Raw genomic sequence first — 15,438 nt, 5'->3', positions numbered from 1 at the left:
TCTCCTCCCCTCTGTTTGGGTGGGGCAGATGGCCACTGTGTGCCCATATGCCCCACAGCTGGGGCACAACTCTGCCGCGAGCCTTTTCAAAAACAACTCCCAGTCGTCATCTGCCTCCTCCTGGGCCAGGGCGTAGGGGCATCCTGCCCAGTTGTGGCCGTAGACTTCACAGCACCCACACCAGTCCACTGGTGGCACCTCTGGGCAGGATCTCCAGCGGTGGTCCTCCTTCCCACACCAGGAACACCAGGGGAAAAGGCTGGCTGGGTCCTCCAGCTGGGGTGGCAGCAGCTTTTGATGCTGCTGCCGCTGCCTGCTTCTTCTGCCCATTTTTTTTTTTTTTTCAAAAAAAACTCACAAAACTCAAAAAACACACACACACACAAAAATACTGCCCTGAGCCTCCAGCAACATTCAAGCAACATCACCTGCAACATTAAGGCACATTTTGACAGGATGTAAGGTGGGTCTTAGCCAAGGACGGTTTGCTTGGCGCCATGACCAGGTGCTACGATATTTGGCCTTAGCATTGGAAGACAGTGTAACATGACCAATAAGTTGCCACCAGTTCCATCAAAACATTACACACAAAAGACAACATTCCTCTGCCCAGGAGAGCAACCGCCAAGAAAAGATGTTAAAACTAAGCCTCGCCCAGGACTAGCAGATGTTGGTCAATGGCTGATTTTTCCACCTGAGATTGCCACTACTAACCTTCGACCAGATATTGTCTTGTGGTCTGGATCAGCATGCCTTGTTCACCTGGTAGAGTTAACAATACCATGGGAGGATGCTGTAAATGAGGCGTATGAGAGGAAGAAACTGTGCTCAACTAGCCGCTGAAGCGCAACAGCGAGGATGGAGAGTCCGGGTTTATCCAGTGGAGGTGGGTTGTCGAGGATTTGTGGCACACTCTATAGCCCGGTTTCTCATAGACGTCAGATTCAGTGGCCAAGAGTTGCATCGCACAGTAAAGTACTTATTTGAAGCAGCAGAGAGGAGCAGCAACTGGCTTCTGACTGGATTCTGGTTGGGGAGCTCAAGCACAATAGAAAGAAAGAACCGCTGCTGTACTGGTAAGTAAGCTGGGTTGAGTTAAGTGGGGGATGGAGGGGGTGATGCTGGGACGCCAGAATCACCGTCGAGCCCTCTTGAGGTGTCGTGGGCTAGTCGACGAAACACCGAGGATGGAAGGTGCCCACTTGAAGACCCCAGAGATGTACCCTACTTAGCTCAATCCAGACGGTTGTCATGCTGATGTGCTGGGGAGACCGCACTGTGGTTGATCCCCAGACCCAGCATCGCAGCTGTTGTGTGTGCTGATGTGCTGGGGAGGCAAAATTAGCTGATCCCTGGAGCCAGCATTACACTTCAGCCATCAACACAAGGCAGAAGGACATCTACATCATCATATGGAAGGAAACGCAAATGGATGGAAACACAGATGGATCACATTAGTTTACTGTAAAGCTACGTCTTAGTTGGTGCTTATCTTGGCAAGAGCCGAGTTCAAATCAGCATGAAGTTTTAACATCTACTCTTGTGTAATGGAAATCATAATACAGTTTAACACAAGTAAGCGGGTTGGTGATTCCCAGTCCTTACATAAAATATACCTTTACCATTAACACTTAGCTTAACCATTTAGCTGTCCCTGTTAAATCTGTTTTGACCAATTAAGTTAGATGCAGTTCTGTACTTGGCCCCGATGTGCTCCTGCAATACAAGCTTACTGCATAGAGTTTGCAAGCATCATCTATTACATGTACATAAAACAACGTGTATTTTAATCATGAAAAAAGTGATTAAGAGGAATGGTGATACTCGTGGGTGGCCGAATGTATTCCCACCCTAGCGGCGTTACCTGAATCCTGCATGCTCTGTAACGACCTCTTCTAAAATATCACCAGATGGATGATTTCATACCTTTCGCAAGAGGGTAATAGGTCGTTTTGTTACGTGCACAAATTGTTTAATATCCAACATTTTATTTTGCTTGTTGAGTTTCAACACAGAACACGGTCCATGATAGTACTTGTAAAAACTTTTGACGCACAGAATTTTACAATGAAAAAACTTGCTTATAGTAATTGTTTACTAATTTATAAAAATTTAGTATAGCGATTGTTTTTAGCAAATATATTATCTACTATCTACTCACGTCTTAAACAAAATAAATAAATAAAGGGTCTTCAGTAAACTGAAATCTTAGTGGCCTAAATTGAAGGCCTATAAGATAGAGGAGTGAACCTAGTCCACTTTATTACTTCCTTTTGAGCAAAATAAGTGAGAAAATCTGTACCGAAGTTAGAAATGACCAACAATTTGATATATTTTTTAGTATGTCCGAGGAGTTAGTCTCTGGCATCACTGAAAAACATAAAATATGTAGATTGGATAGATTGACTTAATTAAAATAAAGAAAGAAAGAATGAATACAAGTAACATACACTAAACTATACTGAAAGATCGCCTTTTAAAAACAAATGAACATCAACTGAAAACAAAGAGAAAATAAAGAAAACACAAAAACATTAAATTACCTATGGCGTTTCAAAGAGTCCTCCGATAGAAAGTGTACACCCCCGTTACTGATCGAACAAGTGGAGATACCTAGGGTGTGCGTGGAGGGTTAAAAAAAAAAAAGTAACATCGTTGTCATGGTTAAAAAACAGCCGGGGGGTTTGTTCGAGATCTCAACATGTAAATTAAGCAAAGGTGTTTTATGAACCTGCTTTACAAAGACAGGAAACGTCCTCAATAGTTCAAAGTGGTGTCGGCACCCCTATTCAACTGTTCTGGACTTGTTTTGAGGCTGCCTGACCCGACTCCACAGACGTGTCAAACATAAACAGAAGAGCCAATACAAGGAATCTATTAACCCTAAAATAAAGTGCACGCTTCTTTGTATGTTTTTTTCGCATGGCTTCTAAATATATTATTCTTTGGGGGTTGTATTCTGTAAGAATGTGAAACAGCTAGTTTAGAGATATGCTGACTGTGGTGTTATGTTTAACAGGAATCTTTCTGTTTTAAAACAGCTAGTTTGGAGATATGCTGATTTTCTTTATACATACAATGGTTAACGTTGAAATGATTCCCTTTGTAAAGGGTATTTTGTATCCTCTTTATGCAATATGCTTTGTTGTTCTCATTCATACTGTTTGTAAATTCCCAGTCATTCTACAAGTTAATGTATGCTTGGTTTAATCTTTCTTCTTTTACAGCATATCTATTATAATTTGACAGCAAAAAATCTTAATCTAACAGATTATTGTATTTGCTTGCGATTGTAAATCGCCCTGGATAAGGGCGTCTGCTAAGAAATAAATAATAATAATAATAATAATAATAATAATAAAATAAACAATTCCAAAATAAATGAGGCCCAAATAACTTCTGTAGAGAATTATTTTTCTATCCACATGTATGAAATATACCACAAAGGTGTTTGATGTTAGATTTTCAGGTATTTTAAGTATGTCATTTTGTTTCAAGATCTAAAATGAATATGTTAAAATAATGCAAATACAGTAAAATCTTGAACATTATAACATACAGGCAATATCATGTTAAGTTAGATCATATAAAGTGTATCATAAAAAGACAACCGTATCACATGTGTGTGGTCCAGTGGTTAAAGAAAAGGGCATGTAACCAGGAGGTCCCCGGTTCAAATCCCACCTCAGCCACTGACTCATTGTGTGACCCTGAGCAAGTCACTTAATCTCCTTGTGCTCCGTCTTTCGGGTGAGACGTAATTGTAAGTGACTCTGCAGCTGATGCATAGTTCACACACCCTAGTCTCTGTAAGTCGCCTTGGATAAAGGCGTCTGCTAAATAAACAAATAATAATAATAATAACATTTGCAGCTGCCTATCCACCCAGTAAAATCAGAAACACGGTACTAAAAACATGTTTTTTTTACCTAATGTCCGACCATTTGTGATTGTAAAACAATTTCTGACCTCCATTCAATCAATTCAGATAAGCGTTCATAGTTTGTCGCTGCTTACATCTGAACTAAAATATTTGTAACAAACTTGAACACTGTCTACAATTATAGACTATAATTGAACTTAACTAAAATAATTGTAATTGAATTTACACACAAACAAACAGCCGACATTGAAAGATTTTCATTTGTTTTTTGTTTTAGAACTTTAATTTGAAAATAATTAGAGAACCTGTATACAGTAGATAGAAAGATCCTGTATTTGAATATCAACCAACAGCCTTGTGGGAACAGTCCATGCATTACCCTTGGGCAAGGTACTTTACTTAGATTGCTCCAGTAAAAACCCAACTGTATAAACGGGTAATTGTATGTAAAAATAATGTGATATCTTGTAACAATTGGAAGTCGTCCTGGATAAGGGCGTCTGCTAAGAAATAAATAATAAATAATTACACAGTGAACAACCCATCCCAAATCTACCTCCCCGAAAAAAGAACAGGCTCAATAGACTTTTCACAGTTAGATAAGGTTCTTTTTTAGTGTCATAGTTTAAAATATTATAAATTGATTAAGAAGCCTTTATGTAAGGTGTATTCTTCTGAAGGATAGTAGTTAAGACTATTATTTAAGAAAAATCTCTTACTAAGTAAAAAAACCAGTTTTTTTTACCTTTTCTTTTCTAGGGCCACTTTTTTCTTCTTGGCCAAAGATAGGGTCTGTTCACCATGTTCCACATAACCCTGCTGCTTGGTCAAAAAACAGATTCTCTTTCTTCTTTCTCTATAATTTCTTACTAGTCCTGAGAAACCCAAAATATATTCAGTTTTAACAGAAAAAGATGACCCTGACTCCTAATCACGTGGTCAAATTTTTTAGCTTCAAAAATAACATTAACTAGGTTTTTAGAGTTCTCTATAATGTTAATAGAAACCATTATGCAAATACAGGTGCGTTATGGGTAGGCTCCTAAAAAACCCTTTACAATTCAGCCTGTGCTAACCTTTATTGGATTCAAAAACAACTTTAAATCATTTTTTAGAATATGTTGTAATATTAAAATCAACCATTAGATAGAACCATGTGTATTATGGAATGGACACAGTTACCTACCACGGCCCCCAGCACATTTGATGGATTCTGTTATGGGTTATTGCTTAGTGTAATATGTGTATAATACACTGATGATGAAACACTTTCATATGTTTTGGGATTCTCTGTTTGTTAATAACCCTGGTTATTGTTACAGAGGGTCTGAAACATAATCAAAAATGTTTAGGGACTCTCTGTTTGTTAATAACCCCCGGTTATTGTTACGGAGGGTCTCTAACATAGTAAAAAAAAAAAATACACTACAATACAACTTGCTTTCTTTATAATTTCTTATTAGTTCTCAGAAACACACCAGCATTTAACCATAAAATACACACACACAACCCCCGTAACATAAAGAAATAAATTAAGGCCCAGAGTTTCAAACAGGGGGTCTACAAAAGCACAAGCACACACACACACACACACACACACACACACCCCACAACAAAAAAAAAAGTACGGCCCAGAGATTCGAACAGGGGTGCGCAGTGTAAAACATTTCAGGGATGAAATATCCCACTAAGGTGTTTCATAAGATTTTCAGGTATTTTAAGTATGTCATTTTGTTTCAAGATCTAAAATTAATATGTTAAAATAATGCAAATACTTAGTACTTAAATACAGTAAAATCTTGAACATTATAACATACAGGCCATATCATGTTAAGTTATGCGGTATGGCTAATCCTACCGCGGTTATACAGTTTAACAGAAAAAGATTATTCTTAGTCCTAAACATGGCTTGTATGGTCTTAAAATATTCGTATTAAGTCAAATAATGTAGTGGTAACATTTATCAACTAAAATACCTTTAAATCGTTTTTTAGAATACGTTGTATATATTCAGGTTGTGGCCGCTGCAATATTAAAACCAACCAGCAGATGGCAGTATGCGTCAAAAAAATAAATACATAAAAAAACAGACTCTCTTCCTTCTTTTCTCTATAATTTCTTACTAGTCCTGAGAAACCCCAAAGTATTCAATTTTAACAGAAAAAGATGATTCTTATACCTAACCACCTATTATTTGTTCTTAAAATAGTCACATTAAGTCAATGAATATAGTGTTAACATTTGAAAAGACCTTTCCAACATATTCAATTCGTGGCCGCTGCAATATTAAAACCAACCAGCAGATGGCAGTATGTGGAATGCTTAATCCTGCCGCATTTATACAGTTTTTTTAACATAAAAAAGATTATTCTTATACCTAACCACGTCTTGTATGGTCTTAAAATAATCACATTAAGATAAAGAACGTGGTGGTCAAAAATAACATTAACTAGGTTTTTAGAGTTCTCTGTAATGTTAATCAAAACCATTATGCAAATACAGGTGCATTATGGGTAGGCTCCTAAAAAACCCTAAAACCTTTATTGTATTCAAAAACAACTTTAAATCGTGTTTTAGAATACGTTGTAATATTAAAATCAACTATTAGACATAAACATGTGTATTATGGAATGGACACAGCTACCTACCACGGCCTGGAAATCCAACAGAAATGTAGGGCCCAGCACATTCAACACCTACTATTATGGGTTAATTTTTAGTGTAATATGTGTGTAATATAGTGATTATGAAACTTGTTCATATGTTTATGGATTCCCTGGTTGTTAATAACGTCTTAGTTATTCTTACAGAGGGTCTTGAACATAATCAAAAATGTTTAGGGACTCTGTGTTTGTTAATAACCCCAGTTATTGTTACGGAGGGTCTCGAACATAGTCAAAAAAAAAAAAAAATACACTACAATACAACTTGCTTTTTCTGTCTTTCTCTTTTCTTTGTGATAATCTATAAACTAGGGGTACAACACAAGCCATTTTTAGGGGAGGGTTACTTTTGACGGACGTCCGGTTAAAGTCAGAAAAAAGGGACGGATCATAAGGGGTCATAAATCACTCAAAAGTGTGGGAAAAGGGGAGGGGCTTAATGGCCATAAATCACTCAAATGGTGTGAAAGGGGCAGGGCTTAGAAACGTGACAGTCGCTGTCGTGCATTTACTACTAGAAATAATTCATTTAATATATTTGATATAGACTTCACAATAAGTGTGTTCGCTAGTATATTTCCATGTTGACAAAACAAGTTAATTGTCATTAAAATCGGATGGCCTGTAATATACATACAGGTATGCGTGGATAAAAGTGCCTGGGGTCTTCCATTTTTTATTTATTTATTTTTTGCCTGCAATGCATGCGACTACTTTGTTTTAAAATATAAATAAATTGTTTAATATAAATGATACAGACGTCAAAATAAATGCGCTCCCTAGTATATTTCCATGTTGGCAAAATAAGTTAATTGTCATTAAATTCAGATGTCCTGTAATATACATATGCGTGGATAAAAGTGCCTGGGGTCTGCAAAAAAATACATTGGGAGAAAAAGGAGGAGGAAAGGGACATTTCTACCTTACTTTGGCGACTTATATCTCTTACTGTATGACAGGTATTTACTTTTTTGTTTCTGCATTTCACTAAGAGTGTTGGGAACTACAAATTAAATGTAGAATGGTGCTTTTGGCTGATTTACTTTTGTTGCACAAATACCCTGAAAACATGTAAACTGTCTGTGCTGGCAGTTCTCGCGCTTCGCTGTAACTTGGTGTGAGGAACTCCTCTCAATAACAGAAATCATTTCACACTTGGCTTCGTGGCCCTCTTGCCCAAGCTGAGCAAGAGGACATCTCTTAAGATACTCCTTACAAACTGTCTATTAACTTCATTAAACTGGTTTAGGGTTATTTAGAAACATTGAGGGGCATTTACCTAGCACAGGAAAGTACACTTACTTCTAAAAATGCTTTGTGAAATGCTTCTGAAATGTAAAGGCCATTTTGTTGTTCTTCAACCATACCTGCAAAAAGAAAACAAATTCACAAATATAGTTATTCTCCTATCTCCTTCAAGATCAATAAGAATCCAACATAACCATAAAATGAGGGTGGATCAATACTGCCGTAGGGCGTACCATGCAATATATACTGTATCTATATAAAGTATGGATGTTAAGAACTTCATTTATACCGCTCACTATGGTAAGTTATTTTTATGTTGCGTCATGAAAAGTTAGGGCTTGTTTCACAAAGCAGTTCCAGGTAGCAGTCTGCTAAATCCAATTCACTTTCATAAAAAAAATAAAGAAAGAAAATAACACATTTATCCTTTAATCATATAGACTTGCTGAGTGGATTTTTACTAAACGTTATTTTTCTATGTTAAAATCTTTCTGAAACAGCTACAAATAAGATAGCTTGCTACAGTAGTTAGCAGCCAGGTAAGTGCTAACAGTGCTTTGAGAAACTGGCCCCTGATCATCTCTTTCTCTCCATTGTGACATACTGCACTGGAAATAAGCCTACATTCTATGCAAAGCATGCTGCATATAATTTAAAACTTTTTTTACTAAATGCCAATATTCTCAAAATATGAAATATTTTAAGGTGTCAGTAAATCTGGATTTCCATTTTTATATAGATGAGGATATTTTTCTACACCCAGTTCACCTGGATTTGGGTTGCTACAGTATGCTATTTATAGAAAATGGAAACATTTGTGGCATAATTACTAATTACTAATTAGTAAGCCTATACAATCACTAGTAATTAAAAACATTGATAGGCCCAGTACTTGTAAATCCCCATCAGGTTCCACTGCTCTGTACTGACAGAATGACCGTCTTCAGTGCAGTGACATCATGAGCCTCATTACAATATAAAGATATTGTTTATTTTAACAAACTTTTAACTTCACAAACTAACTAGTGCAACGGCGTGTGTTTAAAACACAGTTACCTAGGTACTGTATATACAGTATGTTCTTATTGATGTAAGCATTTATGGGTTTATAGGGCTGGAAGTGTTTTATTTTTGATCACAACTTATTTTAAAACAATTTTGTTTCCTAATTAAACTTAGAAAATGCTGTTAATTACAAAACACTTCATATATCATTACTGAGCCTGATTCTGTTGAGCTTAATTTTATTTTTCAAACAGACATGACAAATTACGTTAGGGCATAGCTGATCCTAATTGCATTTAATTCTTGCAGTCGCCTAGTTTATCATTGTGCTTTTTATTATTTTCACTCGTTTAACAGCATTGTCCTAACGGAGTGTACACTGATAGCAAGTCCATCATTTAAAACCTTCTTGATTTGTAGCAAAGAAAAAAATAATCTTAAACCCGGTCTTTATTTAGTAGTTTTCTCTTTATTAGGATGCAGAGACAGCTTGACAACTACTAACTATCATTTACTGGTAAAGGGAATTAGAGATTTGTAAAATAAAAACCAAAAAGTTCAAGCCTTAGGTATAAACAAGATATGTGATGTAAAACCATGATTTGATGATTACTGACAGTTTGTAGGGTCAGGCAAATTATCCCACAGTGCAGTGTTTATGTGATGGCCATATATACATGATAGGTGTGTGTACGGGGTTACATTATGGTTTGGGGTACTATATTCTGGTACGGCATGAGCTTTCTCATTGCTCTGAAGATCAGGTTAATGCTATAAACTAAAGTATCCCATTTGTCTGTCAAGGGCTTTAAAAGTAAGGTAAATAGGTCATCATTGGCAGACAATACAGGCAAATTGCACAAAACTAACATGTCAAGCAAAATACTGACCCATTATCTTAATTTGATCTACTTTCTATACCATTTAGTCAATGTTTTGGGTTGAGGGTTACTGTTTCCATTTTGTTCAGTTTGTGTTTGATATATTGTGGTCAGCACAGCTCTTTTAGCCAGAAAGGTTGGACAGTTCTGTTTTTCACTGATTTTATATATTTAAAAACCATTGAAGTTCCTCACCTGGTAAACTGCATTTATTAAGGTCAAACAGGTCCCTCAAGCCCATGCTCTGCAGCTTGTCTTTCAAGCTGAAATTGTCTGCGATGCAGAATCATGGTATCTCTACAAACCACTGTGGTCTCCTTGATGGAGTCCATCCATTGGACAGGTTTCTTTAGGTCCAGGCCTCTCTCCACCTCCACCAGGTTCATGTCGTCATTGGGCCGGATCAGTACCATTGTGATGTCATCACCCTTGTAGGGCAGCTCCAGCACCTTGACCTTGTCTTCTGGGAACATGCCGTAGCGGAACTTGGTCTCCTGGTACATCATTGACATGGTACACTGATCAGTATCTGACCTGTAAAATTCACCATTGAAGACATTCTCCTTGTCAAACTTAGACATCCAATTACCCTGTTATGGAATGAAAAGAGGACGAAAGAAAACAGTTTAGAAACTTTTGTGGAATATCCTTAATGCTAGTGTCATAACTCCTCAACTAAAACACTGAGAAGGACTTCTAGTCAAAATGTTTGCAAAATGTTAACGACTTAGGAACGGAAACGGATATGAGTATGGAGAGTACTTCACAAAAGACTAGTTCAAGATCTGCAGTTAACAAAGACATGGAACTCCAGGTTTGTGTCTGCGGCTGGAGCAAGGCGACAACGGTCAGGGGTTTGAAGATTCATCAAGGGAGAATGAAATGCTTGAGGGAGAAGGGACAAGGGCCTCGCATTGATCAGTACTTCTTACGAAGTCAGTCAAGTCAGTCGAATGAAATCCAGCGACAGGAAGCAAACCACAGTTCACAGGATATCAGCACCCCTGTCATAGATGTGAGGAGGACTTGCATGGACACAGTTAGTGATGAACCTAATGATCCTTGTGAACCCGGTCAGACAAACCAGCATAAGAGAGAAAAGAACCTCAACGGGCACAAGCCTGGAGTTAAATGGCCAAGAGCTTGTGAGAAAACTGCATGGGACACAGTAAACACAGATCTCTGCGTTGCATTGGAAAGATTAAGTGGAACAGTTGAAAAGAAGCTGGATAAATTTGGGGACATCATCTACGCATATGGAAGTGAGAGGTTTGGAGTTGAAAAAAGGAAGGAAAAAGTACAAACTATTCCTGGAAAGTCTAGACGGCAGCAGGAGATTGAACGCTTAGTTAGAGAAAGGAGACAGCTGAGGAAGCAATGGAGAAGAGAAGAACAAAGTCAGAAGGAGGGACTCAATCTCTTACAAAGGGTCATAAAAGATAAGCTTGCAACATTGCGCAGAGCTGAGCGCCTACGGAAACGCTACAAAAAGAAGGAGCGTGCGAGAGCGAACTTTTATAAAGACCCATTCAAATTTGTAAAGAAGTTATTCACCAGTGAGAAGAATGGCACACTAAAAGCATCTAAGGTTGAGCTGGAGAGATATTTGGAGGAAATACATACAGATTCAAAAAGGCAGGAGCCTATGTCAATTCCGTCAGACATCCCACCTATCAATCCACCAGAATACCAAATGGAGGACTGTGCACCTAAGTGGAAAGAAATAGAGCAAGCTCAGTTTTTCAACTTCAGAATTCAGCACTACATGGCAATGCCTAGAGGTTGGAATAATGGCAGGATGCACCATTTCTCCACTGGCTTTTACCATGGCAATGGAAGTAATCATTAGGGCATCAAAATGGGTAGTAGGAGGAGAGCGCTTGGCTTCTGGAATGCGACTACCACCAATTCGAGCATACATGGATGACATGACAACCATGACTACAACAGTAGCCTGCACTAATCGATTATTGGGCAAATTAACCAATAACATTGAATGGGCACGAATGCAATTCAAGCCCACTAAATCAAGGAGCATCTCTATAATTAAAGGCAAACATTCTTCATTAATGGTGAGGCAATACCAACAGTGTCTGAGAAGCCAGTGAAGAGTCTTGGGAGATGGTACGACGGGGATCTAAAGGACACAGTTCGTGTGGGAGAAGTTAGACAACAAGCAGTGGAAGGGTTGAAGAGCATAGACAGCTGCGCTCTACCAGGTAAACTAAAACTCTGGTGCTTTCAGTTTGGTCTACTGCCGAGGTTGCTGTGGCCACTGACTGTGTACGCGGTTTCTTTGACAACAGTAGAGAAGCTGGAAGCTTTAATCAGTTCATACATCAGGAAATGGTTGGGAGTTCCACGCTGCCTCAGCAGAGTGGGACTTTATGGTAAAGGAATACTGCAACCAGTCTCTGCTCTAACCGAGGAGTTTAAGTGCGCCAAGGTCAGACTGGAAATGACATTAGTAGAGTCACGCGACAAATGCGTAAGGGAGGCAGCACCTGTGTTGAAAACTGGAAGAAAGTGGACGGCAAAGAAAGCTGTGGAAGATGCAAAGGCTGCCCTTCGAATTGGTGATATCATGGGGCAAGTTCAGCATGGAAGAGGGGGTCTTGGTTTCAGTTCAACTCCTCCTACATGGCACAAGGCGGCCCCAGCTCACAGGAGGAAGCTGGTAGTCAACGAGGTGCAAAAGCAGGAGGAGAGGATGAGGTGTATAAAGGCCATTTCCCAGGCTAAACAGGGAGAATGGATGAGATGGGAGAGTGTGGAACAACGCAAGATTGGCTGGCAAGACCTATGGTCAATGGAACAGAGCAGGATCAGTTTCCTCATCAGGTCAACATATGATGTTCTCCCATCACCACAGAACCTAAACCTCTGGGTAGGAGAGGATCCCTCATGTCCTTTGTGTTCATCACCTGCAACATTAAGGCACATTTTGACAGGATGTAAGGTGGCTCTTAGCCAAGGACGGTTTACTTGGCGCCATGACCAGGTGCTGCGATGTTTGGCCTTAGCATTGGAAGACAAGCGTAACATGACCAATAAGTTGCCACCTGTTCCAGCAAAACATTACACACAAAAGACAACATTCCTCCACCCAGGAGAGCAACCACCAAGAAAAGGTGTTAAAACCAATCCTCGCCCAGGACAACTGGAAGCTGCTAGAGACTGGAATATGCTGGCAGATGTTGGTCAACGGCTTATTTTTCCACCTGAGATTGCCACCACTAACCTTCGACCAGATATTGTCTTGTGGTCTGGATCAGCACGCCTTGTTCACCTGGTAGAGTTAACAGTGCCATGGGAGGATGCTGTAGATGAGGCGTATGAGAGGAAGAAACTGCGGTATGCTCAACTAGCCACTGAAGCGGAACAGCGAGGATGGAGAGTTCGGGTTTACCCAGTGGAAGTGGGTTGTCAAGGATTTGTGGCACACTCTACAACCCGGTTTCTCAGAGACGTCGGATTCAGTGGCCAAGAGTTGCGTCGCACAGTGAAGAACTTATCTGAAGCAGCAGAGAGGAGCAGCAACTGGCTGTGGTTGAGACGGAAAGATTCTGGCTGGGGACAGGTAAGTAAGCTGGGCTGAGTTGAGTGGGGGACGGAGGGGGGTGATGCTGGGACGCCAGAATCACCGTCGAGCCCTCTTGAGGTGTCGTGGGCTAGTCGACGAAACACTGAGGATGGAAGGTGCCCACTTGAAAACCCCAGAGATGTACCCTACTTAGCTCAATCCAGACGGTTGTCATGCTGATGCGCTGGGGAGGCCGCACTTTGGTTGATCCCCGGAGCCAGCATCGCAGCCGTTGTGTGTGCTGATGCGCCAGGGAGGCAAAATAAGCTGATCCCTGGAGCCAGCATTACACTTCAGCCATCAACACCAGACAGAAGGATATCTACATCATCATATGGAAGGAAACGTAAATGGAGGGAGACACATATGGATCACATTAGTTTACTGTAAAGCTACGTCTTAGTTGGTGCTTATCTTGGCGAGAGCCGAGTTCAAATCAGCATGAAGTTTCAATATCTACTCTCGTATAATGGAAATCATACCCAAAATGTTACGATTTTCTAGGAATGATGAAGGACTTGAGTCAGGGTGTTTATTGCCCTTTTAACCTCAATCAGACCCTTGTTTACTGAACTTCTTGGCATTGCTGAAAATATCTTTCTTCCCTTAACAATAATTTTTAATACGAACACCCCCCACAAGTACAGGATGCGGGTCTGTGACTGCTAAGACAAGCACAACATTTAATGTGATACCTCTCTGGACAGTCACCCTTGAAGAAGTTATGTTTGTGTGTAAAATGCGGAACAAATATCAGCAGTGCCTTAGATTACAGTGCACGAATAACCAGGTAATTACCACGTAATTTCATGGTAATGGCACAGATTTACTGGGTAATTACCAATCTTTGTCCCGTTCTTCCACGGTAACTACCATTGGAATAACTAGGTAATTACATAGAAATTGACACGGTTTCCAACCAAGATTACATAGTAACAAAACGAGAACTACATGGTAACGTCACAGATTTATTGGGTAATTACCAATCGTTGTCCCCGTTCTTCCACCATAACTACCATTGGAATAACTAGGTAATTACATAGAAATTGACATGGTTTTATACTAAGATTACATAGCAACAATTTGCCGTTACGTGGTAAAACAGTTGGAATGTTGAGATTTGGAAACAGACATAATGATGATCACTAAGGAGTTATTATAGGATAATACACAGATAATACGGTCAAACTAATCCGTTACCAGGTAACTACCCAATAATTACCAACTACCCTTTTTTTTGATCCAACCAGCGCTTGTGGAGTTGTTACATGGAAATACATTATGGATAACTATCTAAGTATGTGTGGGGCAGCAGTGTGGAGTAGTGGTTAGGGCTCTGGACTCTTGACCAGAGGGTTGTGGGTTCAATCCCCGGTGGGGACACTGCTGCTGTACCCTTGAGCAAGGTACTTTACCTAGATTGCTTCAGTAAAAACCCAACTGAATAAATGGGTCATTGTATGTAAAAATAATGTGATATCTTGTAACAATTGTAAGTCGCCCTGGATAAGGGCGTCAGCTAAGAAATAAATAATAATAATAATAATAATAATAATGTGGAAACTGTACTGTAAAATAAAGTAATGCTTGTTACCGGGGTACTACCCAATAATTACCAAGTTACCCTTTTGGTCCACTGCCTCATCTTCTGTGGAGTTGTTACATGGCAATACATCACGGATAACTATGTAAGTATGTGGAAAAAGCACAGTTAAATAAAGTAATGCATTATACCAGGTTATTAACAAACAGTTAACTTTATTGGGGTTTTAATGAGGAAGTATATATGCATTTCTATTCAGTTGACAAATGTAATAAAGTATTAAAACCTTGTTTGTAGTTTTACATTCATCATTATTAGACATGTCCTAGATTAAATGTGACATTATTTATTTTATTTGTGCATGTTTAACTCATTTTGATAACATTTTATTCGTTAATTGAAACCAATCTGCCTGTTGCTTGAACGTAAAATGAATGGCACAGAACGAGTTCAAGATTCAGCCAGTGTTGTGGGGGTTCAACATCACAAGAATACATCAACACAATGTTCACAAACTGTAAATTATGAAACAATGTAGGCTGCTCAACTTAATTGTTTCACCATATTTGCATTTGTGATTTAAGAAACCCTAAACCCTCAGATGTGATATGCAGCCCGGATGTCTTTGAATA

General features: G+C 39.1%; 1 protein-coding gene across 1 annotated transcript in view; it reads right to left on the bottom strand.

Moving 5' to 3' along the window:
- The window catches only part of LOC117416734 (antithrombin-III-like), a 28,271-nt gene extending 17,281 nt beyond the window's left edge, over positions 1-10,990 (bottom strand). Inside the window, 3 exon segments of the mRNA XM_059034684.1 lie at positions 7,849-7,913; positions 9,876-9,984; positions 9,986-10,990. Coding sequence (XP_058890667.1) covers positions 7,849-7,913; positions 9,876-9,984; positions 9,986-10,261 — 450 coding nt within the window. The 5' untranslated portion in view covers positions 10,262-10,990.
- Positions 10,991-15,438: the final 4,448 nt, after the last annotated feature.

The sequence above is a fragment of the Acipenser ruthenus genome, chromosome 12 (assembly GCF_902713425.1).
Source record: "Acipenser ruthenus chromosome 12, fAciRut3.2 maternal haplotype, whole genome shotgun sequence".
NCBI classification, from domain to species: Eukaryota; Metazoa; Chordata; class Actinopteri; order Acipenseriformes; family Acipenseridae; genus Acipenser; species Acipenser ruthenus.
This window is presented reverse-complemented; position numbering and strand designations above follow the sequence as displayed.